Raw genomic sequence first — 18,049 nt, 5'->3', positions numbered from 1 at the left:
ATATAGGTAGTATTTAATGATCAGGATGAATGTTCATTTTTTTGTTCAACTGTTGATCTCCCTACTTTATGCTGATTTAAATAGTTGTTCACCAAACATTTGAGCATCTGCCAGGTTTCAGGCTCTATTAGGCACATACTCGACACGTGTTCAGAGATGAAAGGGTATATATTCCATAAAACCCACTCACAATTCAGTGACATGGCTGTTGTCCCCATTTTTCCAAATGAAAAAGTTCAGATGTTTTGACTTGGCCAAGGTCACACAAGTAAGGAGCACACATACCCACAGGTAAAGTCAGTCATACAAATAAGAGCAGTAAGCCTTTACATTATTCTTGACTGTACAATCTTAGATCATTGACAACAAATAGTACTAAATAGTGTGTGTAGGTAAGTCCGTTTATGGAAACTAAAGGGATGTGAGACAGTTCCACTTCGCAGGATCCTCTCCAGGTACCTAAAAATGAGCAGTTGTTATGTTAGAAAATGCTACAAGACTGAGGGGTAGTATATTGGTTATTTACAGTTGAGTGATATCAGTATGGGAAACAGAATTCAGGAAAGGAATTGAGACTAGGATGGTCTAGGAGATGTAATTTAGTGATTGAGAAATTATTAAGTGCCCCTTTTGTGGTGGGGCCACAAAGCTGACTAAGGCATAGTCACTATCCTCACGAACCATGTCTGGTGGAGACAGAAAAGTGCGAAGTGGTAAATAGCACAGACTGACAAGTGCTGCGATGGGGGTGTGCTAGGATGCTCATGAGAGCGCTAGGAAAGGGGCATCTAAATCAAGTGGGGAGAGTATCAGAGGAAGTGCATCCCAGAGGTCATTCTAAAGGAAGCACTGCGTCAACTGAGCTGAACAAACTGTTGACAAGGAATTAAGTGAAGGGTGAGGGCTTGCTTGCTTCCAGCAGAGGGACCAGCACGGATGAAGGCACGAGGCCATGAGGTAAGACTGTGCGGTTCAGGAACTGCAGGTGGTTGCGTACAGCTGCGTAAAGGCCATGTGCGGGGCAGGGGTGGTTGAAGAAACTTGCAAGAAATAGAGGCTAGATCATAAAGAACTCAGGTAGGCTTAGGCTAGGAAATATGTATTTTATCCTGAAAGCTGTGGAAGTTATTGAAGGGATTTCAATCAGGCAGGTGAGTGAAAAAAGCCTGTAATTTGGCGACTTTGGCAGTGATTTTGAGGCTGGATTGCTCAGGTAAGGGAAGACTAGTCAGAAAGATGTGTTACATTTTTGCTTCAAACAAGTGATCAGGGCCTGAAACTAAAATTGTAAGAATGAATAGGAAGATAGAAGATATTTAGAAGATGGAATTAATGGAACTTAGTGATTGACTGAGGGGATAAAGGAGATGTTGTCTATAGAGAGTGGTACCATTTACTGAAATAGGAAAATCCAGCAGGAACAGATTCTGTCTGTCTTCTGTGAGAGAAGTGGTGGGTGGTAGACATGAGTGAGAGGTGATAGGATGGAGGGCAGAAGTGACTGCCTTAATTTTAGGATAGAATTTAAGGTTCTTGTGGAATTCCTCCAAAAGGATGGTGCATTAGGTATTTGGGTATAGAAATCAGGAGGAATGTCTGGCTGGAGATAAGAATTTAAGAGATACCATATGAGTCTGAGCTGAAGCCATGAATTTGCTTTGAAGGCTATTAATATTTAGGGGGCAGGTAATAAAAAGGGGAGACCTCAAAGGAAGCTGGAGAGGAGCAGCAAGAAAAGTAGTCTGACATAGCCCTAAGAAGTGGGAGCAGTAAGGTAAAATCAGGACAGGACAAGTATCTTTCGGATCTGGCGTTAGGAAAGTCGGTGGCCTTGGCAAGAATAATTTCAGTATAGCATTGGGGTTAAGAACAGAGGCTCTGGAATCCATTTGTATTTAAATCCTGGCTCCAGACGTTACTCACAGTGCGGCCTTGGATGGGTAGCTTAACTGCTTTTAAAGAATGTTAGTTTGTTTCTGTCAAATGTGGCTGATAATACAAACTTACATGGATATTATAAACAGGGTTAAATGAGATCAGGTATGTAGACGGTTTTAAGATACTAAGTCTTACATGGAGTGCTAGGTCTTACTCAACAAATGATTGTGATGTGTTCATTGACTTTGTGGGGACAGAAGAATTAATGAGAACTGTGGAAGTGAGAATAGACAATTACATTTTATTTTTAGAATGTTATAAAGTGAAAGAAAGAAGGAAATTGGGTCAGGGAGGGTTTTTTTTTTTAAAGACAGGAAGAAGTTGATTGTATATATACTTACCCTTGGTACCTTTGGGGGATTGGTTCTAAGACCTCTGTGGACACCCGAATCTACCGGTACGTGAGTTCCTTATGTACAATGGTGTAGACAGTCGGCCCTCTGTATCCATGGTGCGGAGCGCTAACTGGATATGCTGGAGGAAGAGGACGTTAGGGCAACTGTTCTACTGAAACATGGAAAAGAAATGTTATGTGGACACAGCTCTGATAAGCTTACAGAAGTGCTGGCACAAGTTTTCCTCTAAATAATTCCAATATAGTCTAGACTCAAGCCTTTTGTGGTCTGAGGCCAACTGAGAGCCCTCAGTGCTCAGTTTATAAGTGGCATAAGAGAGAGCTTAGCAAGTAACTTGACCAGTGGCTTCAGTTTTCCTTAATTAAAACAAATGGGGAAGGGGTGGGACCATTGAGAGAAAGGGGTATTTTATGTGGTGGAGCTGCCAGGAGAGCGTGGCCCAGGGACACACAGAAGGATTACTAGGCACAATGAGCCTCCCCCCCCCCCCCCCCAATCCCTGGTGCCACTACAGATTCATAGAATGTGACCTGCAGGGTTTTCACTAGCACTGTTCACCAGCCCGGGTGTGAGAGGAGAGGTGAGATGGCTGGATTAACCAGGGACTAGAAGGTGAAGGAAACAAGAGAGTAGGGACAGTAGTAATAATAGAGAGGCAGTGAAATGGAGAAGGCAGAGTAGAACTGAGACATTCAGAGAAAACGGACTTGTCATCTCTCTCGCACGAGGGAGAGTGCGTGTGCTCCGATGAGGTTGAAGAGTCAGTGTAGAGATTAATGAGGGAGCTGGAAGGACAGGAAGTGCTGGGTAGGGAATGGGATTTGGTAGTTAGGATCAGAGCATTTCAGGACAGGGGCAGCTCTGAGGATGGAGTCATGAGAGTGAGGAACTGAAATAGAGCTGGCTGAACATCTTTGATGTATATAGATAGATCAAAGACTTCCTGTCAGCAGAGGCAAGGAGTCATGGTGTTTGCAGAATGTGAGGCGTGGAACTGTGGCTGGTGTGTGACATCAGTGTGGGGATTGATGGGAGAGAAAGCTGGGGGGTGGGAACCTTAAAACACTGGGCTCAGGAACATGCATCCTAACTATATAGGCAATGCAGAGTTAGTGGAGGTTTCTGACCGACTTTCAAAGATCACTCCTAGGAAGATTGTCCAGCGTAGGTTTGTAGGATGGGCTGGAAAGGGGAAGAGACTCAAAACGACATGTCTTTTTATCTCCTCTCCTGGCAGCCATCTTTTTGGGTTCCTTCCGCATGCCCTATCAAGAGATTAAGAATGTCATCCTGGAGGTGAATGAGGCTGTTCTGACAGAGTCTATGATCCAGGTAAGAAGCAAAGTCATTATGGAGCTGGCCCTTTGCATCGTTGTACACTAGCTTTGTCTCCTCTGTGCTTACACGATAAGGATGCTTTAAGCATTGTTGGCTTAAAGAATGCTGGCTTTGGATAAGCTTCCATCTCTCTGAGGATCAGGTTATTTCTGGTATATTTTTCAGAAGTCCTGCCACGGCCCCCCACCCCTAGCCCATGTTTCCTTCCGAGTGGTCCTTGGGCAGAGTGAGGGACTTGACTGGAGGCTCGAGCTGTCAGCTCATCCCCCTCAAACTGAGACAGTCCCTTCTCCCTTTCAGAACCTCATTAAGCAGATGCCAGAGCCAGAGCAGTTAAAAATGCTTTCTGAACTGAAGGACGAATATGATGATCTGGCTGAGTCGGAGCAGTTCGGTGTGGTGGTGAGTGAGGCCTGTGACACAGGCTCTTCTGTGACCCCTTGCTCCCCTCCTCCCTCCGGGGCACTTGCTCCTGGCCTCTTACCTATTTTGAACCCATCTTTCTTTCTTTCTCCTCCCTGCTTGGGAACTCAGATCCTGTACAATGCCGTGCAGCTCAAGCCTGTACCTTTTTCTGCCTTTCCTCTCTCTCTGTTGACTGTAATGGAACTGCTGGTCTCCCCCAGATGGGCGCTGTGCCCCGCCTGCAGCCTCGCCTCAACGCCATCCTCTTCAGGCTGCAGTTCAGCGAGCAAGTGGAGAACATCAAGCCAGAGATTGTCTCTGTGACTGCCGCGTGTGAGGAGTTGCGGAAGAGCGAGAACTTCTCTAGCCTCCTGGAGATTACCTTGCTTGTCGGAAACTATATGAATGCTGGCTCCAGGAATGCTGGTGCTTTCGGCTTCAACATCAGCTTCCTCTGTAAGGTGAGCGGGGGTTAAAGCGGGACCACAGAAGGGAAGGCTGTGGCCTCTAGGAGCCCAGCGTGGGAACCCTCTATCGGCCTGACGTGTCAACCTTGGCGTGTCAGGACTCGTCCTTTCTCCTCTTCCCCACCAGCTTCGAGACACCAAGTCCACAGATCAGAAGATGACGTTACTGCATTTCTTGGCTGAGTTGTGTGAGAATGACTACCCCGATGTCCTCAAGTTTCCCGATGAGCTTGCCCACGTGGAGAAAGCCAGCCGAGGTGAGGCAGATTGGGGTGCAGCTAGAAGGTGGTTCCAAGCCCCAGAAATCCCTGCGTGGGGTAGGGAAAGAAGACATAGTCCAAGTTGTAGATTATTTCCAGTTCAGACAATTTTAAGTGGGAATGGGAGACAGTATAGGCATGATGTCCAAGCCCCAGGGAGGAGGAGTGTCAGGCAGAAGAGGGTTCTCCGTGTACAGAAGTGGGAAGCACTCTTTCCCTTCCTAGGGAAACTCCAAACGCCAGAAAACATCTGGAGCAAAGGCAGGTATATTTAGTTTGTCAATGGTTTTTCTCATTCAGAAAGCATAGGAAGGATTAACAAAAACCAGACCTCACCGTCCTGGAACGATGCAAAGAAAAAGCAGCATTCGGTACAAATGGGAACAGATTTCTGCCCTGCCTCTATATTTCTGTGTATGTCTCCTTCCTCCCAAACCCTGTTCTCAAAAATCAGTAAGACCAAGATCCCAGGGGATTTCAGATTCTTATTAAAATAAATGAAGCCTCTCTTCTCATCTTAGAACCGTACAGCTTGTGGGGGCTGGAGGTTTAAACGTCAGGTGATTTACCGTTTCACTGGAAGGATGTGTGAAACAATTAGTACGTAGGAGAACCGGAAGAGTTACGTATCAGCCGTACAGACTGGAGCTGTGCCCTGAGGACAGAGTAAGGGTCTGGAGATTGGAGGTCATGAGCTCTTGCTGTCTGTTTTTGTGTCTAGTTTCTGCCGAAAACTTGCAAAAGAACCTAGATCAGATGAAGAAACAAATTTCTGATGTGGAACGTGACATTCAGAATTTCCCAGCTGCCACAGATGAGAGAGACAAGTTTGTTGAAAAAATGACCATATCCTTTCTTAAAGGGAGGGAATTGCCCCTAGGAAAGGAAAGAACTTCCCGTGGGGAGAAGGCAGGATAGATCTGAGGATGTATAATTTTTCCCTCTTTAAAAAAATTTCACTAAATGCATAGTTGTTGAAAACATTCTCATTGTTGTGGTTTGCATTACAAACCATGTATATAAACTAAAAGTCTCCCTTGAGACCCTGCCCTGTGCCCAATCTACACACACACAGTCCCTTTTCCCCCTTCCCTTCCCAAAGGTAACCACTGCCACAGACTTCTTTCTAAATTTGCACCCTAATGAGTTTTAAAAATTGCATTGTATTGTTTTAGCACATAATACTTCTTGGCCCTGTTTCCGTAGCAGTATATGCAGAATAGTCTCTCTTTAAATTGCCACCTCCTACTCTGTAGGCATACCATAGTTCATGGTTTACCCTGCCCCTGTTTCAGCTATTTAGATCGCTTCTGATTTTTGCTAATATACACAGTGCTGTGTTGAGCATCCTTGTGCATGCCAGCGCACATCTCTGAGTGCTCCTCTGGGCTAGAGAAGGGGTCTGCTTCTTGGTGTTGTTTCTTTACTCCTTGGCCACACAGCTTTGTGAAGGATGCCCAGGAGCAGTATAACAAGCTGCGGCTGATGCACTCCAACATGGAGACCCTCTACAGGGAGCTGGGCGACTACTTCCTCTTTGACCCCAAGAAGGTGTCTGTGGAAGAATTCTTCATGGATCTGCACAACTTTAAGAATATGTTTGTGGTAAGCAAGGGATACCTGCCCACTGAAGCTCTCTTGGACATTCCTCACTTTCCTCTGGGTTCATGGTGGTGGGTGGCGGGTGTGCACATGTGTGAGTGCTTATGTACCCACGTGTTCATGTCTCCCCCCGCAGCAAGCAGTCAAGGAGAACCAGAAGCGGCGGGAGACAGAAGAAAAGATGCGGCGAGCAAAACTAGCCAAGGAGAAGGCAGAGAAGGAGCGGCTGGAGAAGCAGCAGAAGAGAGAGCAGCTCATAGACATGAATGCTGGTAAGGAGTGAAGGCGAAGGGCCGAGGGGTTGAGACATAAACATCTGGAAGGCTTCTCTGTCTAGAGGCTAGAGAACAGCTCATGTCTGAGCTCAGCTCCTGGCAAATGATTGTTGGCAACCTCCTCCGTCAAGATCCTGAGGCTGGACTTTACCTCCAGCTCCGTTTCGTGCACATTCCAGCGCTCCACTCTCAGTCCTTCCGTCTCCGTGCCGGTTCCTGCACTGTGTCTCGTCTCCCCGGTGATGCGCTGGTGCTGTAACGCGCACTCTTCCCTTCCTGTCCAGTAGTTCCCCTGGCCGGTTTGCGTACCCTCTGCTGTATCATTTGTTCTTCTCCCCAAAATGTTTTCCTGGCCCTGCTCCTGTCTTTTAATGGTGGCTTGCCTTCTCTTTCTGCTTGTTTCACTAAGAATTGCGTCCCCAGTGCCTCAGCACAGTTGTGCATCTATCAGATTGAATTTCTGGAAAGAGGGCAAGGGAGCTGGCCACCCTTCTCTTTCTTCGGCAGAATCTCTGTTTCACTCCCAGAAGCATGTCTTTGTTGAAACATATGGCCTCAATTACTGGCCCTCTGTTTTCTGTTTCTGCTTCTTTCCTGCTGCCGATTCCCTGCCCCCCTCTGGCTGCTGTCTCTGGGGGCAGTGGAAATCCAGCGTACGTTCTGCACGGCCCTAAGCTGATGCCACCCTTCTGGAACCTGAGGGGCTATGAGCCATCTAAGTAAAGAGGTTCTCAGGGCTGCCGGGTCTGGCTTTGGTGAGCACCAGAGGCCAGAGCTGCTCTAACACTGTTCTTCCCGGGGACTTGTTTTTGGCAGCTTCTGCTGTGGTACGATCAGGGACCTGAAGCAGCAGGACAGCCTGCGTTTTCCTTTACACTTTTCTGGGAAGCAATTCCCCTGCTCTTACTCCAGTTGTATATGAGCCACAAACTTTGCTCTAGTAATGCTATTGAAGCCCACACCAAATGTCCCTTACCTTTCCGTATTTTCTCCAGGCCTGTAGGGTTTGTCCTCAATTACTGTCTAGGACATAATAGGGAAAGGAGGAGGCCAACTGATTTGTGGGACAAGGGCAGCACACAGACATCAGGTGGTGTAGGGGGAGCGTGGTCCATGTCCCCAGGGCAAGCAAATGAGGTTGGAATGTAGGTCAGCTGCACCGGTGACGCTCAGCCAGCAGATGGCGCTGGGAGCAGTGAGCCCAGCCCCCTGGCCAGCAGCCTGCCCCCTCCTTGGGATTTCACAGTTTCAGATTTCACCACCCTGAGCTGTTGCCATAGAAACGGAGCCAGGCTGGAATAGGGATTCTACATTAACTGTTTGTATTCCAGCCAGGAAGCTCCTGTTAGATGCAGAGCTAAGGTCAGGAAGATGCAGCCACTGGGGGCAGTACTTAAGTGAAATGCATTCTAGAATAGTGGTCTCTTACTCTTTCCTCAGCCCTCCTCTGATACTGGAACCAGGCTCACCTCCAGAGCTTTATGTAAATTGGTGTGAAACAGTTTAGATAAAGAGAGAGTGGTATAGTTCCTCATTAATGTCATAATCTCAGTCTCTGCTTATCCCGGGCTTGGAGTTGGGCAGTTCTGCAATTCTTTGTGCTTGTCCTGGTGGGGATGGGAAGGGAGGGCACTGCAGGAAAATACTTGACAGTCTGCAGTGGCTAGTGGGTAATGAAGCCTTTTGTTTTAACTATTTTCAAACAAACAAGTAAACGTGGGCTGTGAGGCTTGAGGTCGAGCCCCCCAGACACTGGGGACGAGGGCAGGCCGTGCAGTAGCCATGCATTTTGTGTGGGGGTCAACTCACAAATGCTGCTGGGGCTGAAGAGCTTACCTCTCCATCTCTGTCCACGGCAGAGGGCGATGAGACGGGCGTGATGGACAGTCTCCTGGAAGCCCTGCAGTCAGGCGCAGCGTTCCGGCGGAAGAGAGGACCCCGTCAGGGAGGTAAGCAGATGGAGCCGGGCCTGAGTGCCCAAGGCCGTGAGGCCTCTCTGCTCTCGGTCCTGCTTGTCTTGGGCTAAAGGGCAGGCAGTGATGTTCTGAGGGGTTAGAAACCTCCCCACAGTTCTCCCCACATGTAGAATGGATAACCTAGCCCTCTTCCCCCGATGTTAGAAAGTACTGACTTGGAGAACTAGGGCCTGAGGGACTGACAATAGGCATTACATGTGGTTATTCCTGCATGTCCCCCCAGTCTTGAAGCCAAAATGTAGAATAAGCAAATTAGTATGCGGGACACAGATCTGGTAGGTGTTTGCAGGCGTGAACAAAAACTGATGTAAACTCAAAACTGTACATCAGATGTAGGAAATACAAAGGAAAAGTAAGTCAAAAGTCCTTCCTCTCAACTTCACAAGCAGGAGAGAGTATGGTAGAAAGGGCAGAACCCTGGAGAGAAGGCCAGGCGTCCTTACCCTCAGGTAGGCGTCTCAGCGGACAGGCCGTGACTGAGGATGGCCTTCCTCTCCCGTGCACTCAGCCTCCACGGTCCGTGCCTTCCCCATTGGCTCCCCCACCACCTCCTCTCTCGGCCTTCAGAAGATTTAAGTGGATTTTGTTGAGCCAGAGCCTCTAAGAAGAATTACGGGGAGAGGAGGACAGATGATCCAGGCATTAGTATGGGGAAGGATCAACAGATAAATTGCCTTTGAGGGAAGTGTGTAGTGGCCGAGTGACTGGTCCAGCAGAAGGTATGGCCAGAGCTGCCCCTCCTGGCCTGCACCACTGAGTGCAGTGGGGCTAGGAATGGTGGCTTCTTTCCTAGGCTGAAGGGTGAGAACTACAGAAAAGGCAGCGTTAAAAGGTTCTGCTCCTGAGGTAAAGCTACATTCCCTGGTCCCTGGCTCGTGTAGTCTGTGGGCCGATGCAGTTTGCTGTGAGCAGTGCTCAGCTCGCAGTACAGTGATACCTGCAGGGCCTCTGGTACCTGTCACAGCCCGGAAGGGGGGCTTTATGACCAAAGGTAGAGATTACGCCAACCCACACACACCTGGTGTCCTGGCCCCAAGGTAGATCACTCTGCGGTTCGTACTGAATGGCTAGCTGCCTGTTTCTCCCCAGAGGGAAGTTCCCGTCTAAGGGCTCTTCTGTATGACTTCAGAACCTTCCCTAAACAGCAGAGCCCCCAGTTAGAACTCTTAACCTATTTTCTTGCACAGTCTGAGTGCAGGCTTTCTAGAAGGGAGGAGGTGGGTTTGCTGGACTTGGATCTTTCTGGGATGGAGTACTTGGTCTTATAGACCCAGGTTTGGCTAGAGTATGAGGCTGGTAGTATTTTTGTGTTTAGGCTGTAGTGATTCTTGCGACATTGTTCCTCCCCACCATATAAGGTGATGTCAGTGGCCTGACATTAAGCATTTCTAGACAAACAAAAGTACATTGCCTCTCCCCGTTTTCCTCTATCCTCTCAGCTCAGTGCCAGCCAGCATCAGACTTTTGGTGGGGAATTCCCTTCCAAGCTTTTTCCTTTGGAACTAAACCAGAATCCCAGATGCTTCCTGGACACAGGCAGCCAGACTTCAGTGGCTTCCCTCTGCCGGGGAGGCCCCATTCTCTACTTCTTCCCTAGTGGGAAACCAGGACTGACAGCAGGGAAAGCAGGGGTTTGGTAGACCCAAAGCTTCCAGCAGAGGACTTGAATTGGTCAAAGTACTGTTGCCCAGTGCAAGAGGGACTAGGACGAGACTTTGCCTAGGAGATACTGAAGCAAAAAGAAGGTAAAAATGACAACTGCATACTTTTAAAATTGGCTCCATCCTGTAACCTTATCTTTCTGGGTTCACAGAACACACCTAAGCATCTGGGAAGGTCTCGCGGGAGATATTTCTAGTTACTCTGGTAATTCCCATGTGTACTCACTTCCTAGAAGGTGACGCGGCCTTACTCTAAACTTAGACAGAAGGCCAGGCATCACGTTCGGTGTAAAACGCACAGGACTAGGTAGGGATCAAAAGCCCTGAAGTCAGATCTCACTGCCGCTGTCTAGAGGACCTTAGACAGGTTTCTGAGGCTCAGTGTCCTCTCGTCTAAAATGAGAGTTGAGCTAGAATGGGCTCAAGGATCCCTTACGGCTAGATATTTTTTTTTTTTTTTTTTTGGTACAGCGACAGTACAATTGAGAAGAAAAGAAAGAGACTAGACCTAAAAGGCCTCTGAGAGTGTTAAACTTTGAAGGCCCTGGTGGCCGTGCGTGGGTTTCCTTCAGTGGCCGCTGGACGGATCTGGGCCACCCCTGGCTGGGCTGTCTCTGTTCCTGCTTTGAGCCAAGGAACTGCAGCGCCGGGTGCCTCACAGCCCTCCTCGGCCCCAGAGAGGCAGTTGTCCACAGCCAAAGACACTAGCCTTTTCCCTAGGATTTAAAGGAATGTTAAAAAAAAAAAAAATCCTTCTGGTCTCTGGAGACCTGAGGGAGTGACGAGTTATACAAAGACCCATTGAGGAGTTGGAAGAGGAGTTCCTATCAGGGCGGGTTCATTAAAAGTGACAGAGCGCTGTGGTCTGCCGGGTTGGGGAGAACAGTGCTTCGAGTGTCCAGGGGAAGAATCCATGTGATTGTGTCACAGCTACTATTTCAGGCTGTTGATTGAGTCAGCTTGTGGTTTTAATGACTCAACTTTATGTCCATATCTGAATTGTGGCTTCTGATACACAAGGCCATCTGCTCCCTGAGATAAAAGTCAAGGGAAGAAAGAAATTCCTCTCTCGCCCTCGCCCTCTCCCCGCCTCTAAGCCCCACCTTCAGTAACAGAGCCTTACAGTTGGGAAGGACTCCCGACACCCCAGGTGATTGGCACCTCACCTGCAGGTAACAGGACTTAAGACCCAGATAAGGTCTTGCTCAGAGCTAGCCAGTGCTTGGGCTACAGTTCTGGCTCTTTTTTGTGAATCCAAGTCTGGGCTCCTCTCCCCTCCCAGGTAAGTACAATGGACCCCTGAAGTAGGCACTGTAGTTTTCATTTATCAGCTTAGCTGCTCTGGTCACAAGCTGAGTTACTTTTCCCTCAGAAACAACATCATAACCAACATCATAACCATCCTGTCCCCACCAGGGGGGTGCCAGGGCTCCCTAGTACAGCTGGTCTGTCTACAACTCAGAGATCTACTAAGTCAGTGGTTTTCAACCACTGCCAAACAGATGCCTCAGCATTCTGGCTTAGTCTGATTGGATAGTGACTCAAGCTCTGAAAGCTCCCCATGTGCTTCTGACCAAATTGAAATTTCCTAGCCCCTGACCTCAGCCAATCCAAGAACTGCCTAAAAGCAGCCACTTTAATTGACCAAAGCACCATGAACTCTACAACCCCTCCCACTAGTTTTTTCTAAATTGGTTTAGAATTTAAATTCTAAGTTGTTTTGAATGTCGCTCCCCAAAGTAACGAAAGCCCTCGTCTCCACTCTCAGAGGGTGGGAGCAAAATATGATCTAAAAGCTCGTCTGGGTTTGGAAGTGATTAATACAGATTCTTATGATGAAAGAAATGAAAACGAGAAACCTGGGTAACTAATCACTGTTTCCATAAAGAATGTGAGAGAACTGATAATGCAACAACGAAAAAATTATTCTCAGCAGTTTTAAATAAAGTTCTGGTTGGGGTTTTAAGGCTATGATTCATGACATGAAACGCATACTTTCTGGCCTGGGCAGGAAAATGAAGGTTTAAGGCAGGTGGGGCCCCTCTCCTCTCTCCCCTCAAAGAGCACTTCATTACTACTCCCTGCTGTTTTATAGCTGTATTTTCTGAAATCATTACCCATTGTCTAATTCTCCATGACTGTTAGAGGCCTGATTTGCCTGGTGCTTTTATCCAGCCCCATGAATCTGCCCTCAAGAGAGCTTTGACCAATGTCTCAAGACACTCCCTTTTCTCCAGTTTGTGGGGCTGTTACTCTCTCAAGAGTTAGTGACCCTCCTTGGTCCCGTACTGTCAGACTCCGTACCTTCTGTGGCTGCTTGGCAGTAGGCTTCACAAGTACTGCCACTGTGGCGCTGAAGGCAGAGCAGCATTCCTTGATTCTGTGGGTTCTGTTCCCACTTCCAGCAAGAGCTTTCTCGCTTCTGATTCTGACCTGAGGACCACATCAGGTCCAGCCCTCGTATACCTACTTTCTAGGCTTAAAAGAAAAATTATAATCTTTTCCCACTTACAATCCACTCTTTCTTTTTCCCCCAGTCTTAGTTTTTATGAAGTATAACGATCAGAAACGTTTGAAATCTAGGAAACTGTAGAGACATAGTTGATTAGGTGCAACTGGCGTCTTCATTTAGAAGAAACCAGAGAGAAGCAGCTGCAGACACTTCACACTTGAACCCTGACTTTTCCCATGTTGTCTATGTGTTCAAGACCCAGGGTTCTTTTTCCTGGGGTCCAGAAGCAGAAATTGTTTCAACACGTACTTACCCCTTGAGTGAGTCTCTCTGTCACACACACACAGTTGTAATATTTTCTCAGCTGCTGGTGCCTGAATTCAAAGGAGCAGCAAAATTATAATCAATCCACTGCCTTTCTGGACATGAGAAGTAGGGCCCTAGCAAAGGGAGTATTTCAAAAAAAAGAGCAGAAACTAAGAAGGTTTTGCTGGAGGGACTAGGAGGGCAAACAGGAGACTATCCTGGTCACACTCCGAGGGGCCCCTTTTCCTCCCTCGTCGGTCACCGAGGCAGCATTACGTTTCTCATCCAGGGAGCGGTTTGCATAACACCGGAGTCTCGGTCACACACCTTCTACTGGTAACCAGATGAGCCCTGTGCCTGCCAGCCAGGCCTTCACTGTTCTTTCTCCCCTTACTAGACAATCCCTTGTGTCCCTGGGAGGAGGAGGAGGAGGAGGAGGAGGAGGAGGAGGAGGAGGAGGAGACCTATAAATTGGTAACCTGTGGGCATGCCGTGTGCTCCCTGCTGACCCGTGGGTAGCCTCTACCGTGTGCACACAGTGGCTCTGGGTCACATTTCTGCAGAGAGGCTGGCAGCCCTGGTGAAGACCTGGGCCCTCTGACCCTGTTTGGCTTCTGCCCCATCTAAAGCTTTTTGCTGGTCTCCAAACAGCGAAGGTGTCCTGGGCGCTTTGTTCACTGGCTCCCCTGGACCTCTTCCATCCTGCTCGTGTCCCCTGGGGGCGCTGCCCTGCGGTCACAGTGCTGGCCTTCCCGCCGCTGTCCCCGCTGCCTCTGTCCCCGCCGCTGTCCGGCTCAGGGATTGCTTTCTCCATGCAGCTCTCCTATGACCCAGCAAGCTGGGTTTTTCTTTTTAAGCTGAGATATAAATCACATGCCTAAAATTCACCCTTTTAAAGTACACAATTTCGTATTTTTTTAGTATATTCACAAGTTGTGCATCCATCACCACTGCCTAATTCCAGAACATTTCATCACCCCCAAACAGAAACCCCACACCCACTAGCAGTCACTCCATCTCCCCTCCCCCAGCCCCTGGCAGCCACTCATCTACTTGCTGTCTGTATGGATTTGCCCATTCTAGACATTTCACAGAAATGGAATTACAGCACCTATGGCCTTTGTGTCCAGCTTCCTTCACCCCAGGCAGGTGGCTCTCTGTGCATCTGCCATCTCCCAGGCCGCTCATAGAGCGTGGGAAGAGGCGGACAACGTGAGGTGCATAAGGTCCCGAGGAACCGCCTCCTTGTTGTGGACGCTGGGGTCGTAAATCTGGATTCCATAAATGAATACAAGGGTCTTGGGGACAACTCCCAGCACTTAGGACAGAAACTCGGGGATTGATTGGTTCTTCTCTTCCTATTTAGGATGACAACTGGGGCTTCATAATCCCTTAGCCCACCAGGCTAAGATTTCTTTGTAGGGGCCCTCCTCGCAGTCCTTGACCCCAGCTCTGCCCGGACACACCTTTCATTACCCCTCCCCCTACACACACCCACACACACACACACTGCACACCTTGTAGGGCTCTTGGCACTGGCTCACAGCTGCTGCCTGCAGAGGCAGGAAGGAGCTGGGCAGGTGGGCGGGGCCGCTGCCCCTCCTTGCAGAAGTCCTCCAGGCAGCTGCTGAAGGCCCTCCTCTGCTTGGGACAGTCCGACCCAGGGCTGACTGAGTGGATTTGGCCTAGGAGCTTCCTGGGAATGGCCAAGAAAACAAAAATGATCCCTGTTTACTAAGCTCAAGTCTGTTTAATTCCAACAGCCCTTTGATGAGAGAAGAGGTTTTGAGTACCTTGTCTCCCTTTAACTTACATTGCTAATACTTGAACCCCGTTCTGTCTGTCTAGCTGTAGTCACACTTTTTTGTACTATTTTCACACAGGAAACTAAGTGTGAGACTTGGTCTCCTGCCTGCACCACGTTCTCTCACACTCCCCCTACCCCAACCCGCCCAAGCAATCCACCTGCTTTTGGATCTCTTCCCCTCCTTCAGACATGAGGGCCTCTGTGAGCAGGACGGGGCTGCCACGTGTGCATGGCTTCTGGCTGAGTCCCTGCCTCAGTCTGAGAGGGATGCGAAACCGACCTTCCGTGGATGCATCTCTCGCGTCTTCTCTTGCAGCCAACAGGCGGCCCGGCTGTGCCGTCAGGTCCCTGGTAGCCTCGGATGTGCTCAGTGAGGACACCGTCATCTCTGATCCTGTTCCTGCCAAGGTGCCCAGGAAGAGGGAGGAAGTCCCCACCATCCTTGAGGAAACCAAGGAGCTGCTCGGCCGCGCAAGCTGAGCTGGGTCCTGCGGCCACGGCAGCGCTGCAGTGGAGCCCAGGCTGTCCCGCCCTGAGCACGAGCCTGACGGTCCGGAGACACTCCTGTGGTGGCCGCCCCCACCACCCCGGCCCTGTCTCTCTCTCCAGCCTGCTGCTCTCTGTACATCACACACAGCTTCAGCTGCCTGGGGCCGGAAGGAAGGGCAGCGTGCGGGCCTGAGCCAGCCTGGCCAGCCCTGGCTCTCGTGTTACCAAAGCAGGCTCCGTGTTTGCTGCCTTAACCCCAAGTGTCTCCTCTGCTCTGTGGCCTCGTCTCAGACAAGGCCCTGCCTGATTCTCAGTCCCTGCCTTTCGAGGGGGCTTCTCCCTAGGTCAGTCTTGCTGGATCTGTGCTTTTCTTTTATGTGTCCTCTGACCCTGAGAAGGAACAGCATGGGCTTGTGAACCTTTGGGCTCCGTCCCTCTTTTCATCGCTGTCACCCTGCTCTGCTCTTCCCTCCCTGGCTCTTGTTCATTACTAGTGGTGTGGCATAGGGAGCTGCTTCCAAGGAAGTAGGGAGCAAGCCCCCCTCTTACCCCAGCTTTTGGGAAACACCTCCCAAAACAAAAAGACCCGTATCCCTTTATCTGTCCCCCTGTGGCCGAGGCCAGAGCCTGTGCGTGGGCAGAGACGGGGAAACTCACCCGCGCCTGCTGCCGCCCTTCATGCCCTCGCCTCTTGGGACCCTCTGCACCAGCCCCAGGCTACCCTGGCCCTCCCCACGCCCTCCCCAGAGTTAATCTGGAGGATGCGCTGTACTGTCACCACCCCAACACCTCACCTTCTGTCTCCAAGGAAATGGGAGGTGGAGCCTCCTGGCTGAGAAATTGTTTTGCAAATCGATCTATTTTTGTATGAATTTTTTTTTAAGCAAAACTAACTCTTCCTTACCCCCTTCTCCTCCATAATGTAAGAGGCTTCGATGGCAGGTTCCAGAGTCCCTGGGATTTCTCCTCACAAGCCTCCATCCTGAACAAGCCCCTGGACCGACCTCCACCTCAGCTCTCAAGCCTCTGGGCCCTTGTGGCCAGTGCAGATTCTCTCCCAGCATCTGATTCTGGGGAGGAGGAAGCTCTCCTGGTTGAGCTGGACCAGGCCTAAGAGTAGTGGGAACCCTGAGACCACAGAGTTTCTATAAATTTAATATATTTATCAAGCCAAATGTGCAAATGCTAACTGGACACTCTTAACAGTGGGCCCAGGACGTGCCTCTACCCTGCCCTCTTCTCAGCAGTGGGCAGGCCAAACTCTTTGGCGGCCCCAGTCACAAGAAGCTCAGATTCTCTAGCTCGAGGTGACACTTAGCCCTCCCTGTGCTCCTTTCAGCTCCCCACCTCCAGGTAGGGAGCAGGAATGGCATGGGTAGGGCTTGGCCCTGAATCGCAGTTGTTAGAGTAAGGAGGGGAACTCAGGAGAGCTGAGGGCACCTGCAGGGAGGCCGTGAGGCCAGTAAAGAGGGTTCTGGTTGCCAGAGCCTGTGTGGGAAGGGGCAACAGCAGCTCCTTGGAACTATTTCTGGGAGGACTGTGATGCAGGGGGCTACTGCTCCCTTAGGTCCCCTCCTCCCTGCCAACATCTAGGGCTTTGACCCTTTCTTTTTTAATCTACTTTTGCTAAGATGCATTTAATTAAAAAAAAGGGACAAAATGCAAACCTATTTCCCTCGCCTCCTGGGCTTCTGGGATGTGGATGTCATCACCTCCGGTTTTGTAGGGTTTGTTTCCAACTGTTAATAAAGCATTGAAACAGTACTGCCTTACAGCTTCCTTTGTGAATTTCTCAGCTACTTTCTTTTCACTCTCATCCAGGCTCCTCCACTCTTGTCCTGCCTCAGGTCCCTGACTCACTTGACAAATCATCAGGTTCTGGCACCTTCACATGCCAGACACCATAGTTGGGTGCAGGGCTAGAACTGATCAATACATAGTGGCTTCTGCCCTGCCATTTGTAGGGTCTCAGTTCAGCCCCCCTGCCCTTCTCAATTGCAGCCTCTTGGCTTGGAAACCTTTTCTTCAATTCAGTTCTGGGTCCCCATGACCCCAGACTTCACAGGCAGCTTCCTGGCAGTATCTGTGCCTCTTGTGCTGAGGGAACCATTTAACTGCCACTTTCCCATATTCCCCTCCCCCAACATACTTTAAGTGTCCCCAGACCACATTCCAGACCAGAGCTTACACTGGGGTGGAACCTGAGCCTGCCCAGCTGAGGTCAGAAGAGAGAGGTCATGAGCCAGATGACTTGCCACTCAGAGCCATACTTGTTTGAGCACGTGGTGACCTGCACAAAGAAACCTTACAAACTATGACCAGGCCCAGAATAGACAGGGAGGGGCCTTGTGAGGACCACAAACCCATTTGGGCAGGCTCTGGAACTGGAATTAAAAGCCTCTTAAATAGCCTTGGAGCCTAGGCAGCTGCCTCCCAAGTATGGCTGGAGATGTGGAGGTGGGCTGCCTGCCTCCTCCTTCCCTGCCCCCAGAGGCCACATGTTTCTGGCTCAGAGCTGTACAGGCACACATACCAATTAGGGTACCAACCACAGCTGCTCACGCGCTCTGCCAGTTTCCTGCCGTGCCTGGAATAGAACCCGGGCGCCCGGCACCCCGCCCTCTGCAGCCTGGCTCTCAGAAACAAAACCCTGCTTCCATCTCAGCAACCACGCAAACCACCCCTCCTCCGACGCAAGAAAAGTCGCCACCAGATGC

General features: G+C 49.8%; 1 protein-coding gene and 1 long non-coding RNA gene across 6 annotated transcripts in view; one reads left to right on the top strand and one right to left on the bottom strand.

Annotated features, from left to right (window-relative positions):
- DIAPH1 (diaphanous related formin 1) overlaps positions 1-17,096 on the top strand; it is a 90,739-nt gene extending 73,643 nt beyond the window's left edge. The window contains exons 20-28 of the mRNA XM_074360835.1: positions 3,532-3,626; positions 3,933-4,034; positions 4,259-4,498; positions 4,632-4,761; positions 5,486-5,611; positions 6,206-6,369; positions 6,503-6,638; positions 8,501-8,590; positions 15,160-17,096. Coding sequence (XP_074216936.1) covers positions 3,532-3,626; positions 3,933-4,034; positions 4,259-4,498; positions 4,632-4,761; positions 5,486-5,611; positions 6,206-6,369; positions 6,503-6,638; positions 8,501-8,590; positions 15,160-15,323 — 1,247 coding nt within the window. The 3' untranslated portion in view covers positions 15,324-17,096. The remainder of the gene's footprint in view (positions 1-3,531; positions 3,627-3,932; positions 4,035-4,258; positions 4,499-4,631; positions 4,762-5,485; positions 5,612-6,205; positions 6,370-6,502; positions 6,639-8,500; positions 8,591-15,159) is intronic.
- LOC123615567 (uncharacterized) lies at positions 150-15,262 on the bottom strand. 5 transcript variants are annotated; one of them, XR_012505668.1, is made up of 5 exons: positions 15,124-15,262; positions 14,554-14,732; positions 8,478-13,104; positions 2,280-4,812; positions 150-459 (listed from the first exon to the last, which is right to left on the bottom strand). It is a non-coding gene; the product is annotated as an uncharacterized LOC123615567 (long non-coding RNA). The 5 variants fall into 5 exon arrangements; XR_006723219.2 differs by having other exon boundaries at positions 8,478-8,663; positions 9,061-13,104; positions 14,554-15,164; XR_012505667.1 differs by having other exon boundaries at positions 8,478-9,217; positions 13,044-13,104; positions 14,554-15,164.
- Positions 17,097-18,049: the final 953 nt, after the last annotated feature.

This window comes from Camelus bactrianus, chromosome 3 (assembly GCF_048773025.1).
Source record: "Camelus bactrianus isolate YW-2024 breed Bactrian camel chromosome 3, ASM4877302v1, whole genome shotgun sequence".
Classification (NCBI taxonomy): Eukaryota; Metazoa; Chordata; class Mammalia; order Artiodactyla; family Camelidae; genus Camelus; species Camelus bactrianus.
This window is presented reverse-complemented; position numbering and strand designations above follow the sequence as displayed.